This window comes from Scatophagus argus, chromosome 21 (assembly GCF_020382885.2).
Source record: "Scatophagus argus isolate fScaArg1 chromosome 21, fScaArg1.pri, whole genome shotgun sequence".
Classification (NCBI taxonomy): domain Eukaryota; kingdom Metazoa; phylum Chordata; class Actinopteri; family Scatophagidae; genus Scatophagus; species Scatophagus argus.
Genome location: NC_058513.1, coordinates 2,387,413 through 2,403,950, shown reverse-complemented (window position 1 = coordinate 2,403,950; position 16,538 = coordinate 2,387,413). Strand labels below are relative to the sequence as shown.

Genomic DNA, 16,538 nt, shown 5'->3' with positions numbered 1-16,538 from the left:
AGAAATGTAGTGTGTGAGAAGAAGACAGGAGTGATGGAGCAGGTGGACTCTCATCCATCTCGTTCCCGCTGACGGATATATGAGAGGGGCTGACCGTCAGCTGCTGTGATGGATGAGAGATAAGTAGTGAAAAACATGTAGATTCAGATGACAGCCATGCATGCTGCACACAAAGCTGTCACGGTGTGAGCGGACACAGTTTAGAAAAGCCCCGATGCTGAATGAGTCAAATGTTAAGGTCACATCCAGTAGAACATATAATTAAAAAGCATTTAGTGGCTAAATAATTTACTTACTTGTTACATACTGAAAGTCATCCTTGTGCTTTTGTCATGTCATTCAAAACAACCAGAAAGCTGCCGAAAAGCAGTCCTACAGCATGTTTCTGTTTTATTATATCTTGAACTTAAATAAAATATATACAGGCCAGCTATTTGGTAATCCAGGGATTTATTATTCTGTTTTCATACAGCTGGAAGACACACAAGGGACTGATGTTAAAAAGAATCTAAGAAAGGTTAAGGGTCTCAGTATGGGATTCTGGATCCTACAGTTCCCATAAGGTAACCTTTAGCATGTTTTCATTAGATGCTCCATGCCTGGTAAACATCAACATCTTTTAAATTCTGCAGTCTGGTCACTCTTACAGCATCAGTCCAGGACCAGGCTTGAGCTGCATTGTGGGTAATGTAGTCGAAAGAATAAAGGGATGATATCTCTTGTACTGCTGCATAAATATTAATCATCCATCACGACTCCAATGTCAGTGCAATCTTAAACAGATCGAGTCCTTTTAAACAAAGCTCCTCCAGAGCCACAGGAGCCTTTATGCAGCCATTTTCACAGGCTGAAGAGTACTGAACATTCCTAATAACACTGAGCTTCATGTATAAAAGTGGAATGTCCCTTCAACAGGTGTAGTAGTGGTAGTGGTAATAACAATTATAAAAAGAATAATACTGATGATTGAGAAAGATGTCATGAATAGCAGCTGGTTGAATAGCAAAATATGAAATAATAGTGTGTGTAAATCAACTGTAGAAAAGATAACTTGAAGACAGAACTCGGCATAGTGATAGTCCAGAGACAGATCAGCCTATGAGCTGGCAGAGCACATCAGAGTAGACACATGTAGACACTCTGATGTGCACATTGAAAATTCTGTTGGGTTGTGTCCAGCCACTGTGTTTTGAACATACTTTACGGTGAGTACATATACTTGTCATAATCATCTTAGCATCATCCAACATGCTTACTCCTAGATTCTTTTGGGTTTCATCATAGTCCAAAATTCATCGATTTTAAAAACTCTCCAAAGGGTGATACGGTGGATCACCTTTTAACTCTTTTATGTCACCTTTATCTCCAGGCTCTTTTGGACTGTTCCCTTCACACTCCAGAAATGCTAGTCAGTTAAGTTAGAAACCCTAAACAGACCCCATGTTGGTCTGTTTTTCTTTGCATTAGCCCTGTGATGGACTAGAGGTCTACAGGTGTACCCTCCTTCTTGACCGTTGCAGACTTGGATTGGCTCCAACTCCCTGAAACCCTGAATGGAACAGTCAAGCAAAAAGCAGCAGTTCCAGGTGAGAAACTGCATGTTTATTTTTAGTTCCATACAAATCTTTCATTGTAGTTAAGTTCACTCAAAAGGTAATCTTGGAATTTACTCCTAACTATATCAGTGGTAGTAATTCTGTCTCCAAGGACTCATTTTGATCTGAAGACCTTGCTTGTATGAGCACTAGAATCTTTCAGCCAAGGAGAATCTTTGGGCCAATGAGCACAAAACTTCATATTATATATGTACTATTGGATTGTTTCCACTTCTGAATTGTACAACTGAATATAAAAGATTTCTATCAGGTACTGCTTGGTGAAGCTCTTGAATACATTTTTGAAAGGCTTTGTCAATGGTAGGACCCCAAAGCTCGGCACTGAAATAAAGGCATAACTCGACAGCAATTCTGTGTAATGAAACTGAGAACAGAACACATTCTCCACAATTTTTAATGGTAATAACTTTGGTGAGGACCTTCAAAATTCTAGTTAGTCACCCTAAACTATACTTTGATGGCAATTATCAGTTAACATGATAACACACCAAGCTGAGACTTTAAAAATGGTCAGTCATTTTGGGCATGTTAGCATGTTGTTGTCGGCATTTAGCTCGAAGCACTGCTGCACCTAAGCATCGCGCTACTGCTAGCATGGCTGCAGATATTTATTTTTGTTGCTTTTTTGTTTAATCGTATTTCTGTTTATTTATTTTTTTGGCTTGTTTGTTTGTTTTGCTACATACACACAATGTAACTAAATCTGCAGTTTAATGACTTTTATATACTATGTAGGTATCAGATCAAAGTTGTCAAGCCATATTGCCTGCGATATATGCAGTATGCTGTATATATGAACTGTTACTTGTAACTGCTACGGAATCACTGAAAGACTGTGCTTGTTAATGTGTGTTGTTTTTGGCAGCTGCAGAAGGAGGTTGAAATGTTTTCAGTCTGCAGCAGTTAGTTGTGCTTGTTTCCATCCGACTCCTCCCAGATCATTAGTCCCATTCTAAACCTGCAGAGCTGGATGGTAGATGGAGTGATATCTACAGCTTGGGAATATGTGCCTATAGGGAAGCTGTGTGCTCTTCTCCGGCTGCCATCCACACCCCCTGCAGAATAATGCAACCCACTCTGCACATCTGTGTGTGTGTGTGTGTGTCTGTCAGTGCTGTGATAGGCCTCAGTAACTGCACACTAATTACTGACTTGCATGTCTAAGTTCCGGGAAATCTAGTAACCTTGTTAGGTTAAATAATTTGTCTTCATCAACTAGAGAGACTCTCAAAGAGTCCCAGTGGGTACCTGCTTGACTTCATAAATTATGCCAGCCTGATGATTAGACCCATGTATATCATACAGGTAGTATTTGGAGGAACTAAAATGGAAACTGTGACCCAGTTAGAGTGGTGTAAAGCAGTCCTCTATGGCTGTGGACATAAGGCTGTTTTCTAGCTCACTATTCATGATATTACAGAAAATCATCTTTATATTTATTTCATAATCAATTAGATCATGAGGTGTAAACACAACACTGACACATTATTAGCTCGATGTGGCGACCCTCTTAGTTAACAGCCACGTATTTACACTCCCAGCAGTTACTGAGCAACACTATCATTCACTCTGAGTTGTGTTCCTGGCCACCCGATAAATGTCTGCTTGTGTTCATTCTCTTTTAGCTGGGTTTTGGTCCAACAAAACATCTGTCCCTTTAGCTGCTAAATGCTCACCTGTGTTCACCAGCTAACTTTGTTTGTCTGCTGTTTGCTGCTGACAAGTCACAAGAGGGGCAACTGCTTTCATGTTACTGATACAATACATAGTCCTTTCATCCAAGTATTAAAACAAATGGTAGTACATATGCTGTATGGCACCTTAAATGTTATGCTTTTACTTATTTTACCATATTTTAGCTAACATTAGACACTAGCGGAGGGCTTTTGTGTTCAGGTGATGCTCATAGATGAAAGAGAAATTCAGAATATGAAGCAGATGATTCACTTGGGAATCCGATTCTTTCATCATGGAACGTGTCTTACTTTGTTGTGGTCACAGCTGATAGACTGCATGAAATGTTGAGCTTGACTAGTACACTGAAGAGATTGTACAACAACAAATCCGCACTGAAAGTCATCAAACACATTAATTAACGTACTGAACGTCTGCATCCTCTTTTGTGATGGCCACATTAGTAAGAGAAACGTTGGTGTCAGCTGAGGACGTGAGAGGCCCTCTGTCAGCTGAGCCCTATACACCCTGTAAGACACAGGACGACAGAGCTTCCTCTCTCGGGACATCATTACCAGCTCTTTGAGAGGGGATCCACCAATGGGAGGAAGAGAGAGAGAAGTTTTCAAACAAGTTGTAAGGGTTGCACACAGCCCTGGATCACATGAGATTTCCTGACTCATTTTGATGTTTCAACACCGGAAAATCATACATCCAATATAGATTAATGAAGTGGAAGTCACAGGAATACCTTGTGATGGCAGTGCTATGTGCTATGAGCACCACTTGTAATGCAAAGATGGAGGCACACCCGTATATCACGCTGTGCGGAGTCTTCCTTCTGCCTGCCTGTCTGTGTTGTGAGACAGCAGCGAAATTAACTTTGACCCACTTCCCTGTGAATCATACTGCCATGTGTTGCTGCACACACCCCTTGAACACACTGGTCATCTCTATCCTTCACTAAAATACCCCAAAACACAATATATGTGCACACACTCCTCCAATCTAATACCTCTAACCAGGCCAAAAAAAAACACAAAAGCATCACAGCACTGTCCTGAGGCTGGCAGCAAAACCTGGGAGGAAATATAGACCACATGCTGAGCAAGGACACGCAGCTGACTGAAATAAGACTGGGAAGATACACAGAGAAGCGGTGTTACTTATGGCAGCTATTTTAAATTTAGTTTTCATATTTGCCTCTTTAGATGAAAATTTGTTTTAGTCACGTTTTAGTCATATTTGTCCTTCGTAGTTTTAGTCAAAAGTGCAGTTTTAGTCGATGAAAAGCCGATACGTCATCAACTCTCAGTCAAAATCTCTTTGATCTAACTCGCTCGGCCTAATACGGCCAAGAATGGAGCGCAACTAGTGTTGTACTGAGGCTCTGCAGGTGTGTAGGCAGCTTACTGTTTAGCCTCGGACAAGACCAGAAGCCTGTCCATCATCAGCAGCTCCATATTTGCAGATTTCTCTTTAAACATTTCAGGTCAAACAAACAAACAGTATGTATAGTTGAGATCAGGAGTTAGAAGTAGCTAACTTACTGAGGAATTAATAGCAGGGGTTTGTGCATTAAATTGTCTCTTCAAGTTGGTTATAATTCCCATTTATACTAGCCACAGGGTGTCTCCGTGTTTCCCTTTACTGCATTATGTTTTCCTTTCTGCTGATAATAAAAGATCTTATTCTGATGAGGCCCATCATGCCGTTGTCATTAACTAGCTGTCAGCTTGGAACAGCATGGGAATCTCCACCAGTCAATCAGTGACAGGGATGCATTGTTTTTATTTTGACACACAGAGAAGACGCACAATTGAGGGAAAATATCATGTGTTTTTTGAATGCACGATAACCTACCATCTGTCTCTTCAACAAAAGCCAAACATACATTTTGTCATAGTTTTTGTTATCAAAGAACTATGTTTAGCTCATCAGTGTCTCGTCTAACTGATGAACATTGCTTGTCATTGCTTTAATCCACATCGCAGAACAGAACAGATGTGGACAACTCATAATCACCAGTTTTATTTGGTTGACTTTGAACTCAAGTGCGAGTCCACTGTTTGCCAGATATGGAATATAAATAATTTGATCCGAATATACACAGTAACAGGTGGGACCGTTATTGGCTGCACAAAGAATGAGATGTGTGGGTTGTCAGTGTTCTAGCTATATAAACTACATCCGACAGATAACCTCAATCAGTACTAAACATTTTATTTGTATCAAAGCCTGATCTTCCTCTGTACCATAAAGCTCCACTGTTGTCCAAAACTTTTCAAAATACTGTTGCACTACACAACAGAGTATCTTGACCCAATTCCACATACACTGCTGTGCTGCACCAAATGTGTATTAATCCACTACTGAAAATAGTCCCCAATATGCACAATTTCCTCCTGACTGAGAATTCTGGCTGCCTGTTTTACTGAGCTTTACTGAAAATGTTTAAAGACTAACATCTGAAGTAATAACCAATGGGCTTGGAGCTCAGGGCAGAGTGACAGGGTGGGGAGTTCGTACTGAGACACCGCGAAACATGCATCTTTAAATTTGACAAACCTCCAAAGCATGTGAGTCCTGTTGATTTGAAAGAAAATTGTACCCAAGCTAGACCCAGGTCCCTTAAGAATGATTTTTGGAATACAATGAATTTGACTAGTCACCTTTCTCTTCTTGTGTATGGTCCCAAAGCACGCCAGTGTATGACATCAACCATCTGTCTTCAGCTTCATTTGACCGATATTGCATGGTATGTGGTCAGTTTTTTAAGACATTGTGTTTCAATGCAAGAATTTTGCAAGGCTCTAAGAATTTCAGTCCACAGTCGTATTCACCATAAGGACACACCAACAGCGATATCTTGAGGCCATCTGGGCCAACATATCATGATCCTGCCTTCTTTATCCTCCTTCTCCACCCCCTCCTCTCCTCTTTCTTCTGTCCCTCTGTTGAGCAGTTTGTAATTGAGATTCAGGCCCACAGATGGGTATGCCATGGATGCTGGCTCCGACATCGCTGTTACACGTCCAGCTATCTGTGGAGCCGCAGACATGAGAAGAATCCCTCAGCTTCCATGCCCCTGCATCGCTGAGGCAATTAGAGCAATCTCCCGCTTTGAGAAGTGAGAATGCGCCTCAGTCAGATGATGGTAATTGCAGTTTGTACGCACGTGACCCGCTCCCTTTTGTAATGCTGCGACAAGCTCACAGGTTCAGCCAACCCAAACTTGTGTATAATTAATTTGAATCATCAATTTGCATAATTGAATATTTACGTTATTGTAATGCGCTCTCCACCTTTTGCAGCTGACACCAGCTTGTGTTTGCAGTCTCATTCTTGTCAGGCCATTGACTCTTATGTGTACAGCAGCAAACGTTTGTACATGACAGGACTTTGAATGTGACCCCTTCACATTGCCGAGCCAAACAAGCCCGGGATCAAAGATTCAAGTTTGTACAATAAAAATCACAAGTCTTATGACAAATGTGGTTGATACAAAGCTGATATATATGTCATTTCATGATATTAGCAGTAACTCAAAGATGTGGACACCATGGTTGCATCCACTGACATGTATAAAGATGGACGAAACATTCTTCCACTGTACAAAAATGAAGCCAAGACATCCCATATATGAACACAGCCATCTTGTACTTACAACATCGTTTGGAGACAGAGTCTGTGCAGAGTCTTCTTGTATTCCCGCGAGATTGACACTAATGACCTACACTGTGGCCAGCCACAAGCAGGGAAGTGTTTGTCCATTTTTATATATAGTCAAAGGTTCACCACTTAAACCACGAACTGTTGCAGTAGTTTACCAGATAATATAATCAATAATAATGTAGAAGACAGGTTTTAAAGTGACATCACCAGTGGGACATGTAAGGGCAGAAACATTTTAAAAAAATGTGCCCATAATGTGCCCATGATTCAAATGTAGCTCCAAAGGTATAGTGAGCTGCTTATCAACAGCTGCTGCGGCTATGTCTATCATTAGCAGTTAGACATGGAGATAATGGCACCATAGCTGATCACACATCACGTTATTATGCTTAGTTCTCTTCAAAGAGCCTAAGTACAGAATATCATTTCATCATCCTATCTGGGTTACCAATAATTCGTATGAAATCCCGCACTGAGTATAGTGAAATAACTTATTTTCAGCTTGGCTTTACGTTACACTTTACTGGGGAAGAAAAAAAAAGCAAGAATAGTGAATCAGTTGTAGCTTGTGAGCAAAAATTAGATAATGACATAATGTTGACGAGCAGCATCTCCTGTCTATGTGCTGCACCTTTCCTGTGGAGAGGACCATCTGCAGTACAGTCAGCTCAGCAAACTTCTGACTTATGACCCCTTAAAACAAAGGCAGACTCAGTGGTCACTTTTTAAGCTACTCTTCAATCTAATGCAAGCAAAGCTTATAATGTTCAGTTTTGGTGGCATTTTTTGGAAATGTGTAACGTTAATTATTATCAAGGTGGTGTACTACCGGATTATGACTACTGATTGCAACCAGTTAAACTTACAAGTGATCAGTTCCTCTAAGAGTAAGAGTGAGTAACAAATAAAACTAAAATCTATCCATGCTGCTCAAACCATGTCAGATTTATCTTACATGCCAAAATTGCACATCGTGGGTTCCCACCCTCAGCTCCTGACCTCCCTGCCACCACTTTGCAAAACCTTGCGACTGGTGAAAATGAGCAGTCGTGAAACCCCAGCGGACACAGGTTGCTGTACATCTGCTTCAGTGAATTATAGCCAAAAAATATTATCAGTGGGTCCAGGAGCACCTGTATGGATCCTGTCAGTGACATCTGCAACGAGCACACCTGGAAAAGTTCCAAGATGAGCAGCGGAACATGAACTGGTCAGCGGACAGCTTCACACACAGGTACACATACTTGCTATCAAACCCAGGATATTAAAGTCATGTGTAGAAAGAACTACAGTGACTGTTTGGCTGACTCTCTGAATGATATATGATTGGTTGGCTGGCTGGCCAGCTGGGCAAACCTGAGAATGTGGTTATTCTCTCCAGAGTGAAAGTACAGCTGCTGTCCAAGAGCCTGCTGTTTGTTGCTCTACCTAACACTGCCAGTAATCAGGAAGATTCAGGCCTGCCAGCAGTACTCACACACACACACACCACATCAGACTTCTTCATCTGGCTGATCAGGATTACAGGAAGGAGAAGTAGAAGAAGAAACGAGACAGGAGCTGAAGTAGAAAATCCCCCCCTGGTGTTCACAAGGCTCACAGATTGTCACAAAAAAGCATTTGGAGCTTGTTTAGCAACTAAGAGATGATTAAAAGCTTTAAAAGCATGGCTTTAGCTGAACTCAGAGTTCCATTTAACGAGATGTCATTGCTAAATATCCCTTTTTATGGAACACCCCACCTGGTACTGGTGTTCAGAAAGCTTTTCAGCACACACCTGACTTCAAAGAGCGAGAACAAAAGCAGGAGAAAGCCCTGCATCCCCAAATATGAGCAACCCCACTGATTTCACAGCATTAATAGACTCCCTGTGCAGGGGAAAAAGGGAATCTAACCCTGATTCATATGCACTATTCATAAATGCAGGAAACAAGAGCGAGGACTTCGTATTCTTTTTCTTTCACCTCCCTAGCTCCGTAGTGATTAAATTCATTAAACTCTCTTCAAGTAATTGCAGCTCATCTTTGGCAGAGTAAATATTCAATTAAAAGTGCCTTTTTGATAAGTGTGATTCCTTCAATCCATCGTGCATAGCTTTGCATGTCTCCGCGTCATTAATTAAAATTTCTCTTTGGAGGTCAATTAAATTTCCTTTAACTATTCATTGGCACCAGTGCGGGGCAGCACAAAAATCTATTAAAAGAGGAGTTCATCTCCTAGTGGAGTTTTCGTGTGTGTGTGTGTGTCGTGTGAGTAGGGGGTTGGGGAGGGTTAATCGTTCCCTTTGCCTCCCTCCTGGGCAGAAAGTGGGCTTAAGCTGTGTCTGTGTCGAGGTGGCGAGCCAGAGCAGGAGCTCTTTACTGGTCTCTGGCTGTTTGGCCAAGGCTGACTGGCTGCCAAACAGCCAGAGACAGAGCGCGGATGAATCAGCACTGACAAGGTGAAGCCAACTTCGTGTTCACCGGCTGACAGCTCAGGTGCTCAGAGAGATGGAGACACAACAGATTACATTTAGGCCACTGCAGAGAGAGAAGGAAGGGGAAGAGATAAGAGAGAAAGAAAGAACAAAAAGAAAGAAAGAAAGAGTCCAATATGGCTTCTGGACACTGGAAACTTTTCTCAGAGATAAATGAGAGTGTGGGACTGGTTGGTGTGTGTCATAATGTGTGTGGAGGGTGGGTGGATGGGTGGTGCTTCTTAAAGTTGATCAAAAATGCGATGCTGAAGAGAAACAATAAATAACATTAAATCTGAGTAAACGTTTTGGGTTTAATCTAAATCTAGATATAGAAGTCTAAATATAAATCTAGACACCGGGAGACACATGTAACTGTGTATTATATTAATCTTTTTTTTTTTTTTTCTAAAATAACAATCGGAGTTGCAAGAAGTACTCAAAAGTCATACCTGAATGAAAGATATTGTAGATTAAGATAAAGTAACCTATTAGTTACTTTGATAAAAGCAAATGTCACCAAATAGAACAATACTTAAAAAGTCTTAAAGTATTTTTATATTAAATATACAAGTACATGTGAAAGTGAATTATACATATATTTACATGTATGTATGAGCCGTACACTCATGGTTAATCAATTACCCAATCTGATATTCAGTATTATGTCAATATTGTAATCAGTGTTTCTTTTATTTTTCTGACCATTGATGAATAATGATTAATTAATTTAAAAATTAGCTACTATGGCTGTGATGCAGCATGCAATCTTCAAAGTAACTAATAACTAAAGTTATCAAATGCAGAAGAGCAAAAAGCATAAATTTGTCTTAAAATGTAGTGGAGTGGAAGTATAAAGTAGCAGAAGGTGAAAATATTCAAGTGCAAGCTCTTCAAAACTGAACTTAAGTGAAGGGCTTGTACTCATTTACTCATTACATGCAGTGAAACCGAGCATTCACTGCTCAGTGTTTGAGATGCATTATCTCTCCTTTTCTCTCTTAACTCCCCTCTTCTGTCCTGTGATTCCACCCTAACTGAAACAAAACTGTCCCACTGTGAGTGATGCCCTCGCTCCGCACACACACACTCAAAGTGGAGCCCTCGAGGGATCGGCAGGGGAGAAATTGTTCACTTTCGTTTTCATTTTAAGTAGAAATTGTTGCCATTCTAATCACGACTTTGCTTACCAATTCTTTTACATTCTGAGAGTAGACAGATCTGCAATTTGACTCCAAATGATTCCTCCGATAAAAGACCCAGTGACCCTCAGCAGATCAGATGGGAGTCCGAGGAAGGTCTATTTTTGTATCTGTTAGATGAAGACTTCGACTGCAGCAGTGTACCATAGGTGGTAATCTGAAAAGCGGCCTATATGCTCTGTCATTGCCCAAGGCTAACCCTGTACTCACTGCTGGCATGTAAACATAAACTAATCATAGCATTAATCTCACCATGCAACTGTGCACTTTTGAAAGCAGCCCATCTGTGAAGGCTTCCCAATTAGCTGCTGTCATATGGCACAGGATGGAACAGATTTCTGATACACACTGTCCTTGGTACACCACTGTACAGCAGAAAATAATAAACAAAACGCTTGACTAATCCACTGTTAGGCTGCAGGATTTCATCAGTAAAGCCCTTAAGATAATGTTAAGGCTTTTCTTGAGCCAGAACGCAACCATTGTGCATCTCTGAATAGGTGAACTGCTCTGCGCTTTATCTCCAAGAGAATGTACGTTGGACAATTGGCTCACATTGTCTGCCAACACAAACAGCAGTCAGGAGCATCGATCTGCGATACAAACCTTATCAAACTACAGCAACAATGAAACAACAAGCAACACAATAGCAACTAGCACAAGAACAGTGCAGTGCAATATCTAAGAGAGGCGACCAGAAACCAAAAGCATCCATCAAGCTCACAATGGAGAATAAGCATGTTTGCATTTGTGTGTCTTTACCTTGCGTCCACCTGTGTTCAGCTTTATGGGCGTGAGGAAAGGGTCAAAGATCATGTGGCTGGTCTCGATGTTGACTGGCGACTGCCTCTTCCCCACCGAGCACAGGTTCCAGGCAGAGTTTACCAATCCCCAGAACGACGGCACTGCAACACAAAAGACAGAGCGGACGTTCAAAAGGGCAAGCATCTGCACCAACGAGATAGGAGGCTGTTCCACCGAGAAGTCAGACTGTTTGTGTTTTGGCTTTTTTTTTTTTTTTTAAATTCTGAACTGCCTGACTCATGGGGGATGGATGTGGGGGGATGTAATTAACAGGGTTCGACTGATGGGGGCTTTTGATAGCCTGTAGCTTTTGGAATTGAATCTGTATGTTATATGTTTTTTTTTAGTGATGGATGTTTTTTTTTTTGTTTCTCATAATTTTACTCTTGTATTCTTCGTACCTTCTTCATCAGAGCAATCATAGCTACCTACCATAGCTCAGCAGAATATGGTAGTTGATTCAGTTTACTACATGAAGGCCCATGTATGTGTTACACCACATAAAGTGTCATACTATGACTCAGACCTTGTGTGGGGAGGAAAATCAATATGCACAAGCACACACGGCGTACATACAAACATGCTAACTGTAGGTGTAATAAATGCAAATAAATACATCAATAAAAAAGTCCTTGAAGAACATACAAGCATAGAAGAATAATTATTACATAAAAAGAGATAACGAGATATCCAGATGAGACCCCATCCTCTTCATCTCCCATCATCATTTTAACTTTTTTTTTTTTTTTTTTTTACTTTATATTTATTCATTCAGCCTTTGCACCACCTGGTCCAATGAGAGCACTTCACTCTCTTTTGCTTTGCCGCCATGTGTAAACAAGACAACAAAAGCAAAGGGAGCAATCACATGTAAGGGCGAACTTTGAAACTTCATATGCATACGATCTGATCTCCATCGATATGTGCAGTTATTAACTTCCACTCTATTAACTGCAAGTCCTCATGCACAAATTCAGCATATGAAAGAAAGAACCTGCATGTATAAAAGTAAACAGTAAGCACCCAAACAGCCACCAAGCTTGGCGAGTCCTGGAGGACGCGCTCTCATAGGTAACCCTGCTTTCCACTTGTCCTTGCATGAATCAGCCTGGCTCTTGACAACCAGAAATCAAGGGAGCCACTAGCCCGCTTATGATTGGTCATTTTAATTTAATTTGGAACATTGCAGTCTCCCATTTAAGATACAGTGGCATGGATTGTTAGTGTTTTACTGCAGAATGCAATGCCAAGGCACAAATCACGAAGCTTGGTGGGAGGCGATTAATCAGCAGTTTCTTTTACTAATTTGGTCATACACTCGCTCTGAATAGAGGAGATATTACACAAGTGAGAGAAGTGGAATGAGCCCATAATCAGCTAACACATGTAGTATAAGACTGAGAGGACAGGATGGCACAGTGAGAGAATATCAGCACTGTGGGCGTGATAGGCATCTCAGCCAGTCATTTTATTATGTAAGACTTGGCCACTGGGACCAAGGATTCAATTCCTTCAGCAGGGTGGGAAGCAGAGGCTTATCACCGTCAACTCTATCAAGAGGCAGTATTTTTTGCTACAATATCTGCTGGAGCCTAAAGCAGCATTTTCCATTTAGGAACGCAGTATTACACAGAGATGAGTCACAAGAGTTGTGCTATGCATAGTCCGCTGAGATTTCCAACAAAAGCCAAGATAATTTGAAAATATGCAAATCCACGATGAATCAGAGGGAAGCCGACACGTCACAGCACGATTTCAAAGCCCCCGACAAGTCAACGTGTCCTATAAGACTTGTGGCCACAGAGGTTTTTTTTGTTGTTGTTGTTGTTTGTAGCACTTATAGATATGCTCTACAGAGAAAACAAAGCACGACTGCTCATGGATGGGGTGTTAGCTGGGGCTATGTGCACATTTGATGGTGTTTCTCATAAATGTTAAGGAGAAAACACATATGATGGCTGCAACTTTGAAATAACCGTATATAATATGTAACATTTGTGCCTTAAAATGTCTAAAAACCTGTTTTGTATTTTTAGTAGTGTACTGAGATTATTTCAGATGTTTCCAATAATGTTCAAACCCAGAGAAATCTGTCATTTTATCCAAAGGAATGGCACATTTCATTTGGTCACCTGTCACTGTAACATCCAGGAAAGATTAAGAAAGGAAGCTCGCAAACATCACTGAACGTAACACGAATAAAACATCACTTCATCTGTGAACATTTCTGCCTGAGTCACGTCACATAGATTTTCATCAGCAACGGCGGTTGTTTAACAGTGAAGACAACTATCATCCCGCGCTACTGACATCTTTTGTGTTGTTTTGACTGATAGCCCCCCTAGTGGCAGAAACTACACACTGTGTTTAATCCTTCACGGACTGAAAGATGAAAAATAGGTCCAATATAGATACAAAGTTGCGACACCGCTACAGACATAAGTTATGGCATGTTGTCACAGACCTTAGTCACACAACACTGACTCACAGAGCAATAAAAAGCTCTGCTCTCTATGAGCTGTCAATATTTTGAAGTTAAAAAATAAAATGTCTATGTCGACCTGCACCACATCAGAGTAAAGAGAGTAAACAGTGTGGCTTTATGTAATGTGCTTCTAAACTTGACCTCGATGTTGGACATTATGCTGACTTTCAGACTCCCCTCACACCGGGAGGCAAGTTGCTGCCTTTATTTATGTCAACAGAGTGTGGCAGCAGTTTCCAGTAGTCCAGCAGTAGCAGCAGCAGCAGCAGCAGCGGCATCATGGGACTAGATGTGTGGTCGCAGGTCAATAACACAACTCTTTCTCCGTTTCTGACATTTGTACAGGAGCTTGATGAACTGTGGCAGCGATGCTCACGAAAGCCCTGACCAGTCAACTGCAATGTTTGACCGAGTTGCAGAATGGTCCCTGGTGGTTCTGGTGAGCTGTGTGTAAGATAACAGTGGCAGCTACTGCTAAAGTTACTTCATAGCGTGCAAAGGCCACATTTCTTAAGGGAGCTCATAGTGCAGTAGCTGTAACAGGACAGTCCCTCCAGTCAGTATAGAGATGCAGTGAATGTGAGATAGGAAGCAAAGGTTCATTATTATACAAGTCACAAAGCTTACTGAACGGTGTGATGAGGACAGAAGTGGTGTTAATCAGATCGGTCACCTGGTCTCAGCAGAGTTAAATATCTGTGGGAGATTTCAGAGTTATATGGTAAACAGTGTTCAGTTTTGAATAGTTGTAAATGCTATTATGATCCACAAACCATTTTGTGCCATGGGACTAACAATCCATAGTGTGTAATGCTGCTGTGTCAGCACATTGCAGTGAAGTCACCCAAGAAGTGATGTCCAGTCATGTTCCAACCACATCAAGCTTAAGTCATTATTCTTTAATTGGGGTAGCACTGAATTGAGGTTCAAGGAAGGGAAAAAGAAAGAGAGAGAGAGAGAGAGAGACAGACCTCTTTCTGATGCAAAATCCCTTCATGAAAATGACAGGAAATCCATGTGCAGAATGGGAATCAGAGTGTGAGTGAATCAATCCATTAAACCTGGGCCCCTTGCCGTAAATGTACACATAATTATTAGCCATTGATAGATTCCTGAATGCAACTACAGTGGCAACGGACATCACTCATCGCTGACAGAGGCACAAGCAGCTCTGTCAATAATCTACACACAGCCTCCTATAGCACTGATGCTCCTATATTTCACTACGGTTGCTCGTCCGGCGTTAGAGCCACTTTCATTTCTTATTGGCAAGCTGTAAAAGTGGACAGGGATATATGGTGTGGCCTTTTGTAGATGTCGCATCGAGTATATGTGTAATGTGGAAGTGAAAAGGGCAGATGAGGGTGGGAGGCCTCAGTTTCACGTCTGGTTTTATCAAAGGGCCTCGGCAATTAGGATTTCATGTGGTAGAACATGGTTTGGCCTTATTTAGCAAAAAAAAAAAAAAAACAACAATGGACAGCATTTACATCTGTTGGCCAGCGAAATTGAACCAATGATTACAGTTGTTCAAGCTACTTACTGTACAATGCATCTGTCTGCCTCTTGGTGTCTGCATAGGAGAATAAAGTTAAAGGTCTTTTGTAGGTTTTCTCTCCGTACATGCTGTACATTAGAGCTAAGTAATATGGGTGTAAAATCTTCTGATGTGCTTTGTGTGATTTCCAATCGAACTGTTTTTGCCTATTGAATAATACTATACAAAATAAAGGAAGCCAAGAAAGAAACCCTGTGAGGGAAGGCCTTTTCAAATTCTCTTTAATCAAAATATATTTAAAATAATTTGTGTTTTTGTGCTTGTAATGTCAGTTTACTGTAGCCTGACTTAATAAAGGCTTTTGTTTAGGGGCCACCTTTTGGTGCTGTGTCCTGTAAACCCATTCAGTTATCCATTAATGTGTACACATATGTTAAGTATACATGATTTGTAATACATGACCATATTTACTACCTCCAATAGCAGGAAGATGTTTTACAGGATCATACGTATGAGTAGAAAGATTTAACATAGATGAGTGCTGCTTTCTCTCACCCTTTGCTGATAGGTGGGGGGACATTTGGATTTTGCTATTAAGTTTAATTTCCCATCTGTCACCACGCCTTTCACCAGAAAATGGCAAGAGTTGGACAGTGTTGTCCATTACAGTCACATGTCATTATCTGATAGAAAAGAGTGTTTTCCATATCAAAACCCTGCTTTGCTGCAGTGTGGGTGTGTAAGGCCATGTTTGCTAACTAATTATACAGCCACCTCTGCTGGGTGTGAGGCGCATGCTGGGTCGTCCCTGTGGGCTTATTAGAGTTCAGGGTTGCGGTGAAGGTGGGTACCGAGGTCTGAGGAGACGCTCACTGGACAATTAAGCCCTACATTAATTACTTCCACGGCCAAGCGTCTCACAGACAGCCATGTAGTTATAAATCCAGAGCCTGAAGAGACATAGTTTCTCATTATAGAGAGCAGTTCGGAGAGTGCTACCATTAAAACGCATTATGTGGACATACGCAGACACACCCAAAGAGGTCAACGCTGCACCCAAGCCAGGAAAATGGATGGATATCATAGACGACTAGAACTACAAAAATTAAAGGCAACCTCATGTTTTTTT

General features: G+C 41.1%; 1 protein-coding gene across 1 annotated transcript in view; it reads right to left on the bottom strand.

Moving 5' to 3' along the window:
* The window catches only part of ca10a (carbonic anhydrase Xa), a 211,992-nt gene that overhangs the window by 108,628 nt on the left and 86,826 nt on the right, over positions 1-16,538 (bottom strand). Inside the window, exon 3 of the mRNA XM_046376937.1 lies at positions 11,385-11,527. Coding sequence (XP_046232893.1) covers positions 11,385-11,527 — 143 coding nt within the window. The remainder of the gene's footprint in view (positions 1-11,384; positions 11,528-16,538) is intronic.